Genomic DNA, 14,887 nt, shown 5'->3' with positions numbered 1-14,887 from the left:
AGCCATGAGGAGGTTGTGAGCCATATGGACAATATTTGGATGAGGTGCTGAGCGATTGCTTTGTTAACAAGCTGCGCGCTGAGGCTGTGCATCTTACTTTCACACGTGTGTCAAATTACCATGTCCAAAGAGCTTGCTTCAAATAATGCAGTGGAGTTTCCTGGACTCAGTGAATATCACCAAGAAAATCCCAAGAGAGAGAGAGAGAGAGGAAAATAGAGAAGGAGAGAGAGGGAAAGAGAGAGAAAAAGAAATCAATCCAACGTTAAAGAGTAAACAGACAGGCCCAGTCGCTGAAGACTCTCCTCCTGACTGGAGTCAGACGGTTTTATTGACATTCCGTTTAGTGCAGCTCCATCTAGTGGATGCATAACGTAACTCCATCCTCTACTGTAGCGTCTATTCTATGCGCCTTATAATACCGTGCGGCTTATATATGAAAAAAGTTTTTAAATAGGCCATTCGTTGAATGTGCGCCTTATAGTGCGGAAAATATGGTAGATGAAATCATTTCTACAAATATGTGTGGAATCAGTGTAGAGATCTGTTTCCTCCAGAACTTTCTCACCTATCCTGTTTGGTCATCCTCTAAAATTGTTGTGCAGTCGTAGTACGTTTCTTGGTCGTCTTCGAGATGTTGATGTCTGCCCCTGTGGAATCAATTACAAGGCAGTAACCCTTCACCCAATGAATGAGCAACAGTGCACGAAAGAAAGTTTATTGGCTGATTTGAAATCCCATAGCTACTGTAGAAATTTTTCATTTCAAAAGAGAATCCCATAAAAGAGCTGGTTACAGAGCAGATCCACATGTCTTAACAATGAACAATGTTTCAGAAATTTCTCATTTTTTTTTTTCAGGTTTAAATGAGATAAGGAATTACCATTTAACTCTTTTCTTTCTCACTTTCTTGTGTTACGTTATAATCATTCTTGTAAATGTTTGTGTCATTCTGACTATAATCTTGAATAATGAGCTCCATGAACCAATGTATATTTTTCTCTGTGCTATTTGCATGAATTCCCTGTATGGAACAGCAGGTTTCTATCCTAAATTTCTGTCAGATCTGCTCTCTCCTGTTCATGTCATCTCTTATTCAGGCTGCCTTCTGCAGGCTCAGGTGTTGTACTCCTTTGCCTGCAGTGATCTGTCCATCCTTGCCCTCATGGCGTATGACCGGTATCTGGCTATATGTCGACCACTGGAGTACCACTCTGTCATGTCGAAGCAGAGAGTCATCACTTTGGTTTGTCTTGCTTGGTCAATACCTTTCTGCATTATGGCTGTAAACACTATCATTACATCTAGGTTGAAGCTATGCAGCCCATACATTAATCGAATTATCTGTTTGATCTGGAGCATTGTTATGCTTGCTTGTTTTCCATCTGAAACGACTGTTAACAGCGTAGTTGCATATATTACAATATTAATTTACGTACTTCACTTTTTGTTAATTGTGTGGTCCTATCTGTTTCTCATCAAAACTTGTGTTGGTTCTTTAGAAAACAGGAGGAAGTTCATGCAAACGTGTGTGCCACATTTGATCTCCCTGTGCACTTTTTCTCTAACTCTCCTTTTTGATGTTATATATATTCGATTCGGCTCAAAAGATTTACCTCAAACGATTAAAAACTTCATTTGTATAGAATTTCTCATCATTCCTCCTATAATGAATCCACTTATTTATGGGTTTAAGTTGACTAAAATACGAAATAAAATTTTAAGTGTGGCCACTATGAAAATGAAATAATGCTTTTGTAAAAAAAAAAAAAAATAATAATAAGTCTTAACATTTTTGATAAAGTAATGTCTTGCCATTTTTAATCTGTCTTTTATTCATACATACTCAATAATATATAGATCTACTTTTTAGAGGCAAAATAAAGAGTCCAGAATTATAAGCATAATTTGTCTTTTTAAAGGCTGATGCAACAAGTTCTTCCTGTTAGTAATTTATATTGGTGTTAGAATCTGTTTTATGTGCAATGCATTTTTTGCTTTGTTTTATTGTTTTATTTAATACATTTCTCCAACTGTACATGTTTTGCATAAATGTAGATTTTTAATCTATCTTAATTTGGGGTCTACTTCATTTTTATATCTAATTTTAATTACATTCCACCCCTCTGCCTTTTTTTTATTTAATATTATCAATCTAGATTTCAGAATCAATACATACAGCATAGATGTCTCTTCATCATTATCAATAGATATTTCCTTTCCTCAGTCATTTTAACCAACATTGCCTCTGTAAATTTTTGTCTTTCCCATGCTTAGCTTTGTTAGCTTATTTTTGTTTTGATTTTTTCTTTTTTTTGTCATTATTTAAATTCATTCCCATTTTTATATCACATGGAACATTTTCTGTTGTGCTTTCTGTGTATGAAAACTCTTTAATAAAGAATGACTGATTAACTGAAAGATAGTTTTAATTGAACTAACTGGGACAGTGCACATTAATCAACACATCAACAATATGCCTGTATTAAAATATGCCATAATGAGCTCAAATTTACCAGCATAATTTCACCTATAATTCTAAGACAGATACATTTGTAAATTTGGTTATTCACCTCGGTACACAGCTGTCAGAGTTTGGGTTGGTTTTGCCGGTGTTCTTTTTCACTGTTGATGTCTCAAGTGGCCACTGGAGGGCAGAGATGAGCAGCAGAGCCGGCCCTAGGCATTTGGGCCCCCTAGGCAAATATGTGGTGCCCTCCCACCCCCAGCCAACCCCTGCACTCCCAACTAAATATATTAGACAACTGCCAGTATATTATACATCATGTATCATTGCTTTGCAGCAAACATGGGTAAACAAAGCTCCATGATAGATGCAATAAAACACAAAAAAGTAACCAAAAATAAATACTACAAAATATAACACAATTAAACTCCTTCCACATCCTTTTAATCCACTACTGTTTATACTGATTTTGTGATTTAAGAGTAGATGCAATCTGAAATCACACAACAACTTCTCATTTGCTTAATAAGAGAGGAATGCATGAGGAAAAGTAAAAATAAGAAACAGAAAATGTAAAAAGAACATTAAACATGAGAAGTCCTGTAGGAAAAAACAAGATAAAAAAATAAAGGAGGTAATTAAAGAGACATAAATTCATCTGTAAATTTCTAAAAAAAATTGCATTTATTGGTGCATTTTAAGCCATTTATATATTTTTGATTTTATTTTTAATTCTGTCACTTTCTGTCATCAATACGTTGCCTAATTAATTCTGTTTTTGTGAACATGTCCTGTACCACTGCTGTCTCCCTGGGGTCAACCTAACCTGGAGAACTGGTCCACCTGTTAGCTCTGGCCGTTTTCCTGCTCTGTAATGTCATTGTAACCATCCTGCGTTCCCTCCTTCCTCATCTGTCTCCTCCTGTGGAATCAGCTGTGACTTTGTGAAGCATCCAACTTTCACCCAGTCACTGCTCTGCACTGAAAGAAAGAAGGGTTATTGGCTACTGTCAGATTTCCTAAATTCAACAGAGAAGCAAGATTAGACATCGTCAGAGAGCTGGTAAAGGAGCAGAGACACGTTTCTGAACCAAGATGAACAACGTTTTAACAATTTCAGTTATTTTTCTGTCAGGTTTAAATGAGATAAGATATATAGAGTAGCACAAAAAACTGAGAAAGAAAAGAGTAATCATCCTTGCAAATGTTTGTGTTGTTCTGATTATAATCTTGAATAATGATCTCCATGAACCAATGTATATTTTTCTCTGTGCTATTTGCATGAATTCCCTTTATGGAACAGCAGGTTTCTATCCTAAATTTCTGTCAGATCTGCTCTCTCCTGTTCATGTCATCTCTTATTCAGGCTGCCTTCTGCAGGCTCTGGTGTTGTACTCCTTTTCCTGCAGTGATCTGTCCATCCTTGCCCTCATGGCATATGACCGGTATCTGGCTATATGTCGACCACTGGAGTACCACTCTGTCATGTCGAAGCAGAGAGTCATCACTTTAGCCTGTCTTGCCTGGCTAACACCATTTTGCTTTATTGCTGTAAACACTATCCTTACATCTAGGTTGAAGCTATGCAATCCGGATTTAAACAGAGTCATCTGTTTGAACTGGAGTATTGTTATGCTTGCTTGTTTTCCATCTGAAGCTACCCCCAAGAGCATAGCTGGATATTTCACAATAGCATTTGATGCACTTCACTTTTTGTTAATTGTGTGGTCCTACGTATTTCTCATAAAAGCCTGTGTAGGTTCCATAGAAAACAGGAGAAAGTTCATGCAAACGTGTGTGTCACATTTGATCTCCTTGTTCACTTTTTCATTTACTCTCCTTTTTGTCGGAGAGTAATCAAAAGGAGATGGAGAGTATTTGATTTGGCTCAAAAGATTTATCTGAGACTTTTAAAAACTTTTTTTCTATAGAATTTCTTTTCATTCCTCCTATAATGAATCCACTTATTTATGGTTTCAAGTTGACAAAAATAAGAAAAAAAATTGTAAGTGTGGCTACTACGAAAATTAAATGACACTCCAGCAGTTTTTCACTTTGTAAAATTAAGTTTCTCACTGTTTTATGTTTTGTTTTGATAAAGTAACATTTTTTCTAGTAATTAATTAATGTTCTCACTGTTGTGCTTGTCCACAAGAGGTCCAACCTTGTTTTCTTTTTATTTTTATGTTTAAAATTCCACAAATGTTTTTCTTGCCTTTTGCTTTACTATATTTAGAAGTTCAAAAACAACAGTTGTGTATACAATTACATATACATAAAGTATAATCATATATCATAATTATAAGATGGCAGAAATTTTCTATTTTACTGTACATTCTAGCTGTAGTTTTATCAGGTTTTACCATCTCATTTCTATTGCTGTTGTTTATGCCAGTTGTTTGTATTTATAAATTTTAGTTTGTATTTATCTTGCTTGCATATTTATTTCTTTATTGATTTTTATTAGTAGTAATCTTAGTTTCCAAATTCTTATGTGGATTTTAAGAACCTATAATATCTTCTCATTGCCATTAATACAGTTGTGGTTCCTATAAGTCCTATAAGTCAGTCAACCTAACATATTATCATATCTTTACCACAATTTTTTTTAATTATTTTAGATTGTTTTTCATTGCCTGTTATTTTTATTTGTATTGTACTTTTTGTGTATAAAAAGTACTTTGTCAATAAAAGCCAACTGATTGATTTACTGTATAAATGAGAAATCAGTATATGTATCGCCTCATTATTGTCTCCTTATGGAACTTGCCTTACAGCCTGGAGAAAAACATACAAATATTTGTTTTATTTTTCATTTTTTTGATTATAAATTAAATAAAATATACATTATATTATTTTTGTACTATAGTATTTTTTAGTTTTTATTTTTTGGACTTTTTATTATTATTACTGCCAAAGCTTTTAGACTATTCCTGTAAAAACCTGTGCAGTCTCCCCACCACCAGGCGGCGGTAATGTCTCGCCCCCTCCCCTGCAGCAGAAGAAGCGGGCCGACAGCAGCCTCTGAACACCGCAGTGCATGCTACCGCTCAGCCTGCTCCTCTGTTCGCCTTTCTTCCACAGCAGCGACGACACGGAGGAAAACAGACGTCCTGTCTGTGATTTTTATCCCAAACACAGGAGGACTGCCCGCGTCCTGACAACCCTGCTCGCTCCCCCCCTGTCTGCCCGCAGTGAGTATCCTGGTTTTTGGTGTCATTTCGGGGCTGCAGTGGATGGAACATGGTTCCGGTGGTGTTTATATAATATTAGGTTGGTAATCCTCTATAGCAGCGGCTCAAAATAACACGAATGATTCACATGAAACATGCTCGTCTCTTCATGTAGGCACCGCAAATGAGCGGGATATATTTACAGCTTGTTGAGGGATTTTAAGTCTATTATAATTACCAATATTCATATTATTATTATTTTTATTATTGCACTCCCCCATTCCCTCCACCTCCCTCCAGTTCTGCTCTGTCAGAGCCTGGAAAGGTCCGCTCTGGAGACCGCATCGTGTTCAATTAACGGGGATATGGGAGCATTAAAGCGGTGCTGCCTTCAATGCCGCAGTGTGTGCGGGGATGCTCTGCAGGTATGACCCGAAAAAAGCCTCCTCTCTTTATAAGTCCTTGGAGGACAAAAAAATAAATACATTAATTAAAGTGTGAATACAGTGCAGGAATGTGGCAACGGCGCTTATTTTCAGACTGCGTTTTGTACGTAGTGTAATAACAGTTTTATTACTATATTGGTGTGGTTTAATCAGATTATGGTGTCATTTATTCCTAGTTTCTCGTTCCAAGGAATAATTCCGAAATATTTAATCCACTTTGCCCTGTAAATGCAATTTTTGCAGATATTTTGGGAAATCATTTAAATGATCCAGTAACTCAGGTGACTCTGACCCAGAAGGACCTTTCTAATGACCCCTACTTGAAAGGACAAGCAACCTGTGAATTGTTAAACATCAGATTCTTTCTGTTAATATCTCACGGTCAGTTGTCGGCAACAAATTTTATTTTTATCTACATTCTGTTGCTGAAGATTGACCAATTTTGGGAATTTTATTTCAGAAAAGCTTGCAGTTGTGAAGTATTCATGGACCAGTAACAAGGTAATAGGTATCGGTTTATTTCTTTTGGTAGTTTTTAGCATGTTGAAGTATTTTTGTTGAACTGTTATCACAGAAATACATAAAAAATGACCATTAATCAAACCAAAGTACCTCTGAACACCCTCCATCTGGTAGATACTTTTGTTATTAGAGCCATATAACTTTATTTCCTTACATTTGGCTATGAGTAGGCTACTTAAATAAGTTCCTGGCTGTCACAATGAATATGAAAATAAATCGAAGCAGGGCTGGTATAAAATACCCCATAGGAGATAACTGCTTCTTATTATTGGAAAGAGTCAGGCATGAAACGTCCACGACTGCATAGGGGCAAAATGCCAAAGGGAAGAAATGATCACTGTCTGTTAAAGTATGTTTAAAAAGTATCATCACAAAGTGATCCATGTCGTGCAGCTCTTGTGTCCCCACAGATGTCTGGGAACGGAATAAAATGGCAAATGCACAAAATGACCATAAGTCACCAATAGATGGCGACAGTGTCAGAAAAAAACTAATAGGTTTCAAAATTCCTATAGAGGGAACATTCTTAGCACGGCTAAAGTCGTTTCAGGCACCTGATTCTCTTACAAAAATCTTGTTTTCTTTGACTTCATTCATAATTTCTTTTTAGTCGAAATTTTTTTTTTTATCACATCCTTGAAGTTTAAAGAGTCAGGACAATGTAAGATGAATGTGGAAAATCCCTTAAATGCGACTCCAGTATAGTTTCAATTTCTAGCAAAGAGAGGTCATATTTCACGTAACTTTGTGTATTTGCACTCAGAAAAATATGCTTTTTGTAGAAAACACCCGACACACTTCACAGAGAATACAAGAGAGAAAAAATGTTGAATGCTCATAGATCACTTCATCTGTTTACCTTTCAGTGAAATCCTTCATGCATGTGTTCCTCTGATATAATAATGAATTTAATCTTCCTTTCTGATCTCTTGCCTACATCTCAGCTGGATAGTTCAGCTGCTGATGTAGGTTACCGTGTAATGTTTGGCTTCCGCCAAGCCTGACTTATTTCTTATAATCTTTTCAAAGTGGTCTGTAATCTTGTAAAGTGGTCTTAAGCCATAAGTCTCCTGTTTTTCTGGAGATCTAACACTTTTGTTTGACATTTTTCCCTCTTTTTTTGCTTCTGTCATCTTAAAGAAATTCAATTAGGCTTTAATGAAATGCTTAAGCTTACACACATCAGACCATTTAGCAAACAAACTACTGTTAAATTGGATGATTAGGAATTTTAATACCATCTACTTGTCACTGATTTGCAGATTCATTCATTCCTTTAGGAACATAGAAAAATGCAAAGGATAATAAAAGTACTAAATTTGCACCATAAAAAAGTGAAAAAGCGATAAAAATCTGAAACCTCGTCAAATGGTAAAGAAATATCAAAGAAAGTGAACAGAGTTTTCTCTGCTTTATATACTATTGATATCATCCATAAATTGCAAAAAACCCCGAAAAACAAATAAATACTTCCACACTTTCCCCCTCACTTACAAGAAAGACCTTTTTTTGTGTTTGGACATATTTCTAGTCTCTGCAGCTGCCATCCTTACTAAGATAAAATTATAATTAGCCTGCAACAAGTGGCATGTCTGTTAGGAAAGGTAGATCTAATTTAGAGAGAATGACATTCCACCTGATTTCATCACACTCCAGCTGCAAGTCGGGGAACCAGTGAGTCTGGCTGATTGTTGTTATTATAGCTTCTAGCTGATTTTCTTCCTATTTTATGCTTTCAAGTAATGTTCCGATGGCTTAATGAGATACAATCTGAAGAAATGTTGAATCTCATTCCAGCGCATGCCTAGACCCAACCCTGATTGATCAGGTTTTTCTATGCCTCAGAAATTTATATGTCTATTGCTAGTTCTTTATTAAATATAAAGTTGTTAAGGCAGAATATAATGAAATGTGAGTTGAAGCCAAGACTTTTTACAGCACTATACCTGCGTATGTCTTTACTGGAGCTGGATGCAAGATGGATTTATGTTGTAATTATTAGAAACTTTTAATGCGTCTTCCAGGAGGGTTCTGTGTTTATTAAAACTGCAAATATGGAAACATTTCTGGCTTTTTAAAGTGCATTTTGAAGACTAGCTCTCAAAAGGAGGCTTTTTTTTCCCTGACTACGAAGCTAAAAGTCCAGATTGCTTATTTGCTGAGTTAATTGAGTATTTAGCAGAAACTGGTTGCTACGGTCAGCTAAAACAGAGCACCGTCGAGGCAACCTTAGCAAAAACTGATCAAAGCTGACTGCACAAGACCTTACTCTATATTTTACAAAAAGACTGCTGCTCCTCTTGCTGAGGTGACACGTTTAAGAGAGGAGAAAACGGCTGAGATCACTCACTGGGGGTTTGGTGCCAAACTCAGCGATCAGCAGCGTTGGGTAAACGGACCCACGCAGCAAAAGAAAAGACTGCTAGTAAATTTTCAGTGAATGTCAGCGCACTCTGTCCATTCACTCTCCTGTATGTGAAACCCAGAGGGAGCACACGGGGTGGCCGTAACCTTCACACAACCCCATGTGGACATGGAAGTCTTTCTCATTGATCTATAGGTTCCCTGCTCTAACCCGTGGGCACTGTTGTGTAAACCCTGATGAGTGCACCACAGCTCGTCAGGAAAAGCTATAAAAAGCTTTTCCTGAGAATTTGCATGCTGACGGCAGCTGATAGGGATAAACATTTGAGCTAAAACTCAAAGGGCTCAGCGTCAGTTCTTGCAGACGGGGTTCCTTTGCAGCCTGAAAAAGCAAGGAATCTTTTTTACTATCCATCCCTCCGTTTGTGTTTTTGTCTGTTTTTCCCTCAAAGCACTTTGAATTACTCTGAAGTTGAGTGATCCATCCATCCATCCATCCATCCATCCATCCATCCATCCATCCATCCATCCATCCATCCATCCATCCATCCATCCATCCATCCATTTTGTTTCAAACAGTAATTAAAAATGTTACTATAAATTAGTTGTGTGTTTCTGTGGAAGGATAATTCATCAATAAAGTGTGTACAAAATATCTTAGTTTAATCCAAACCTCCATCAGGGAAAACCTTCTAAAAGTTTATTTTTTTAACTTTCTGGTTACAATGACTGTAACAAAGCCCTTAGTCTAAATCTTAAAATAAGCTTTGATCATTTTTTCACCAGATCCCTAAAAGCTTTGATTCTGCCAAAGAGTGAGTTCAGATGTTTGCAGGTTCTATGAATACCTGCAAAAGGCCACATTTGGACAATTTGTCCCTTTGGTTCGACAATTGACTGCACGGCTGATGAGCCGCTGTTTGTAAGTGAAATAATTGAATGGACAGGGTGGATAAAATGAAGTGGCTCTGCATTCCTTCTCTCTGGACGCCTTTCCTGAATATGTTTTCTTTTCCCGGCAGAACCTGCAAAAACACATTAGAGTCTCGTCTAATTGTAAAATTGGTTTGACAAAGTTAAATTAATCAGACTTCCCTCGGTGCGACAGTGATTCTCCTGTGTGTCGTGCACAATCTCATGAAGAGTGGTTGAAAGGAAGAAACGCTATCCGTCTGCTGGGAGATAAATTACTTTCCAGAATGTGCTGTAATTGCAGAGGGGATTTCCTTGTGGCGATTGAACATTGTCTCACTTATTTTGGGAGGAAAAGGATTTTAAAGTTGTTTGAAATGAATGTTTCCTCATAGTGAAACCTTATCTCGCCTTATGCCGACCTCTTTTCCTGAAAAACTCCAGGCTTCCTGTTTTCTTCCGTCTGAATCAGCTGTTGACTTAGATGAACAGCAGCGACAGTCTTGGTGTGTTTTACCAGACACAGTTCGTGTGACACTCAGCAGCTTCCATACATCTGATCTGCAGCTTTTTTCTACTTCCATGTAAAAGTAAGGACAGTTTTTTTAAGCATTGATGTTATACTTGTTGCCTTAAGAGACATGGCAGAAGGAACAATGTTGCAAAATTGAAAGCCTGTTAAAAAACAGTACACTCAATTCAATACGTTCCAGAGCTTTATTTAAATAGTTTTTGCTAAGCTTTAGTTGTCATTCAGGCGGTCTTTAACTGTAGAATACTTTCAAATTCAGTAAATCATCACCCTCCTGCCTTCTCCACAATCAATACTTGCTAATTGCACTAGTAGAAGTATATCTTCTGATGTTTAATATGTCAAAAATTGTTTATGAGGGTCTAGAAAACTTCATCTAAGCTGTTTCTTTGCCAAAACAACAGTTGCAATGATGACTGTTTGCAATGAATACAGAGCAAAGAGACGTCAACACTGCCGTCCTCCCAACATTCACCGTGACGATAACATTTAACATGTTTTCCTAACACCATGCAGCCCTACATGACGCTGTGCATCGTGTCGAGACTTTGGGCTCCTCTTTTCAGTAAACATTGATCCAGAAGTCTTTATGTTTATGTTTTTTGACAGGTGAACTTTATGTTTATGTTTTTTGACAGGTGTAACCGTCACCTGCTTTTATAGAGCCGGTGACGGTTACAGTTGATCGGATACTCAAGGGCATTTGATTAGCAGTATCTAGCATAGCAGGTTTTACCTGAACTATTTGCATTTTTTCCAAAACATCAACAAGCTTATTAAGTAAAAAGTTCTGCATGATGCAGTAGATTTAGTAAAACTTAAAGTTATAATGCAGATTATCTGCAACCTCCTCAAATAAATAAAAATTTTAAAGTGTGGCATGTGAAATGTAGAAAAGCATTTTAAATGTATAGAACATGGCTTACTGCTCAAACAGGCTGATGGCTGAATTTTCCAGCTGCTTGGCGTGAACACCAGCTCTGTTCATGGCTGACTGCTAACCTGACTCCACTTTAACAGGTAGCGCACCTGGCCGTCCGCATGCAGCCACATCATGCGTTTCTCCACCTCATGTTGGCTACACAACGATCTGCTCCACGTTTCTTATCTGATTTAAACTCTGCTTTTTTTTTTTTAGATTACATTTACATCAGTTTTCCAGTTACTTCTCCACTACGACCTCTCTTAGCTGCATTTGTTAACATTTGAGTTGCCTGTTTTGCTACACTTTTGTTGTTAGTCTATTCTCTGAATATGAAGCCTCTTCTCTTTAATTTGAAATACTTCATATTGAAAGCCAAAGATGAATAGTTTGTGTGAAAATAATGAGGAATAACAGTATATTTAGGATTTTTGTTCATAGCCACAAAAGGTTATGCTTTCAGTTTTGCCCAAATGAGTTCAGAAAAACATGAATTGAATTTGTAATACTATATAGTTTAATACTGCAAATATTGACTTTTTAAAAATAATTTGCACCGCCATGTTCATCTCGGTTACATGAAGGCTTGAATATTTTCTGCAGCATGTTTTTGTAAAGCAGGACAGATGAGAGCTGCAAGGGTCTTTTTCAATCAAAGGGTGACTACAAAGTGAAATGGTTCTTTTTCAACAAATCCATCTGGAGTCATCAGCTGAACTGAACCTATCATTGCAATAAATGAACAAAATTCTACAAGCACTTTGTCAGTGTGACAATCTGAAAATGTTTGTTCTAAATGAGCTCCAGGTCTTTGCCTCTGAGAGAGAGAGGCCACACACGACCTTGATGGTTCACATCTTGCCAGATACGAATGACTGACATGATTGCTGCATAGCAGAAACTGGAATTGAAATTGATTTTGAATGTATTTGTACATGATAGAATGAGTTCAATCAATCAGGTAGCCTATGTGCAACACTTATATCACATAACGGTTGATTGGGGCAGCTGTTTCTAATTAGTATGACAGTAAGGGATTCATAGAGACTGATGGAGGTGTAACTGGATGATGTAGAATGCAGTGTCCTTCAAACAAGGTGCTTTTCCGTAAAATGTCACGTTTTAATCTTGTTTAATTTTTCTTGTTATTCCTTGATCTTATGAACATCCAACCTTTAATTTGAATTCAGTGAATTCAGTTGGAAAGGATCAAATTTTGTTTGCTTTTTATACTTTGTACATCCACTATTTCCTTATTCCAAGCTCCAGTCATTTCACAAGGTTGTAGCTTACAGAGGGATCTGTGAGCGTTCTTCTTTGCATAATCCTTATTGACTAACAGGATGTTGTGTCTGGTAAACCATTTATGATTTGGATGTATGTTTTAAACCATCAATAAATGTTGCATGGCAACCTATTTGTACCATCCTCCTCATTAAGGATGGGGACAAGATAAACGTGTCCTCGTCCAGCTTTATCGTCATGGTTTAAATTTTAAATTGTTGCTCGGGCTGTGCACACATTTAGGCTTCTAGTCTTTTTTGATTTCTTCTGCCTATGAACATACTATATGTTTTTTTGGTCTTTATCATTTTGAAGAGTAATAAACTGGCTTCTGTGTTATGTCTTATTTGTATCCCACGGAGATAGAAAGTCTTGGATTACTCATTGAAATGGTCAAGTTTTTTCTAAATCTTCTAGTGGTATGAATAATTTGGTTCTTAACAGTGTTTGAAATGTCCTCTTATCGCAACAAATGGGAAGAAAGTAAGTAAAATATATGCACCACAAGACAAAAGCAAATTACCTTTTGAAGATGTTTGTTGAAGCTGTCATTAACCATTATTATATTATCCATATACTGGCTGAGAGACTGTTTAGCTAATAAACATAAAAGCCAAGTAACGGTTTGCAAAAGCAGCCAAGAGAAAGGATTCTAATTGCTGAATACATGTTTTGTGTCATCATAAAATTAAAATGAAAGTGTTTGACCCTATTTGACCCTAAGTATTTGGTCATCGGTATATTTATGGGAAGTTTTCAACCTGAAGAACAGCAAAAATGAAGCACAAATTATAAAAAAAAGCTTTAGTTGCATTTATTTTATGGAAATTGTTAAGGTTTTTGAATGACAACATAAATATTAATGTGGGATTTTCCGTTATGCTGTTGTAATACAATCTGAATTTATTTTGAGGGCTTTTTATAACTTCTACTGAGGGTCCATAAAGTCTTGAGGGCACTGTATAATTTAGATCAGCATGAATGTGTTTGTACTGCGTGGTAGCTTTTATTGATTTGAATCGGAAACTTTTCTGCAGAGCCACTTGTAAGTAAAGAGTTGAGTGTATAAATTTATCTATGGTGTGTTGCACAGATATAATGATGACTTGCAGAACGCCGTGAGGCGAAAATCTCCTGTTGTGCCCTGGAATTCCTGATTGTGGTTGAATTTTGGCCTTTATATACTGCTAATGTACGACTAATATGCTTTATATGCGTCACTGTTCATATAAATTATAAAAGTAGATTTGTTTTTAGTTGAGCTCAGTGGGAAAAATAAAAAAACGTATAAGGCGTCTCATTTCATCCTCGAAGTCCTCTACCTTTTAGTCATTCCTTTCTATACATCCTTTGCATTTCAAAAAAACAAACCGAATGTCTTGCATGTGCAGATCTGCCAATGCATCTACTATTTTTTTTTTCCCTTCTCTGATTCTCAAACACTTGGTATATGTGGAACACATGGGAATATGGCACTCTGTTTGATTCCTCACAAGTAGCTCTTGAAATAGGCTGTCAGTCAGCGTCAGAAATGAAGTGTGTTTATGGATATTCAGAGTGAAAAGCCTGCTGCCGTAACGTAGAGGGAGAGCTCTGCTGTTTTATTGAAAAGATACAAGCAGTAATGTCATATTTTCATGTGATTCCTTTAAGTGAGATTCAGAAAATTCTGTATTATGTTGTACACATGAAAACTAGCAGAATAGGCCCTTTTATAGTTCAGGCTGTTGTCCAGATAAATAAGAAAGATCTGATTCTTGTTATTTCTACCTCATGCTCCCGGTGAGCTGAGCGCTTGGTATCCCAACCTGTGGAGAATGATTGTCAAGCACAAGAGAAAGATATCGAATCTGTGTGCATGGACTGGACATTTTTGTGGATGACAAATTCATGCGAACTGACAGTTCTGATTTTGACATTGCTTTTTCTCCCCAAGTCAAGGTGAGTTGTTTGGGGCTCGCTTTGAAAGGATGTCAGATGTCTTTACTCTCAGAAGCGGTCGCAGTTTCACACAGCGCAATGACCACCCTGTCCTGTTTCTGTCGCTGCAGTTTTATGCAGTATCCAACCCGATTCCGCCCACGTCGAGAGCATGGCGTCCGAAGTGGAGATCAAAGTGGGAATGATGTGTTTAGGAGGGATTTCTGGCCTTCAGTCAAATAATATTTCAAGATTCAGACCCTAATCTAAATATGAATCTGTCATGATCTGTGTTTCTGTGTGTTTATTTTTGAGTTCTTCTGTGTTCAGTCCTGTTTTCCCTGT

General features: G+C 36.9%; 1 protein-coding gene, 1 long non-coding RNA gene and 1 pseudogene across 3 annotated transcripts in view; all 3 read left to right on the top strand.

Moving 5' to 3' along the window:
* Window positions 1-815: 815 nt before the first annotated feature.
* Window positions 816-1,750, top strand: LOC103153526 (olfactory receptor 10J4-like). Its single transcript, XM_007574474.2, has one exon. The coding sequence runs from the start codon at window positions 821-823 to the stop codon at window positions 1,748-1,750; it is 930 nt and encodes a 309-aa protein (XP_007574536.1). The 5' UTR covers window positions 816-820.
* A 1,307-nt stretch (window positions 1,751-3,057) lies between these two features.
* LOC103153525 (olfactory receptor 2AT4-like) lies at window positions 3,058-4,349 on the top strand (annotated as a pseudogene).
* Window positions 4,350-5,452: 1,103 nt separating this feature from the next.
* Window positions 5,453-14,887, top strand: part of LOC103153516 (uncharacterized) — an 80,204-nt gene continuing 70,769 nt past the window's right edge. Inside the window, exon 1 of one of the 2 annotated variants that reach the window (XR_477799.2) lies at window positions 5,453-5,661. This is a non-coding gene — a long non-coding RNA (uncharacterized LOC103153516). The remainder of the gene's footprint in view (window positions 5,662-14,887) is intronic. The other variant, XR_001658976.1, reaches the window with a different exon arrangement.

This window comes from Poecilia formosa, unplaced genomic scaffold (genome assembly GCF_000485575.1).
Source record: "Poecilia formosa unplaced genomic scaffold, Poecilia_formosa-5.1.2 Scaffold353, whole genome shotgun sequence".
NCBI lineage: Eukaryota > Metazoa > Chordata > Actinopteri > Cyprinodontiformes > Poeciliidae > Poecilia > Poecilia formosa.
The sequence above is the reverse complement of the archived record's forward strand: the minus strand, read 5'-3'. Positions and strand labels throughout refer to the sequence as shown.

What these genes read in the sequence shown, in the direction of transcription:
- LOC103153526 (XM_007574474.2), top strand. Translation starts at nt 821, where the DNA reads ATGAACAATGTTTCAGAAATTTCTCATTTTTTTTTTTCAGGTTTAAAT.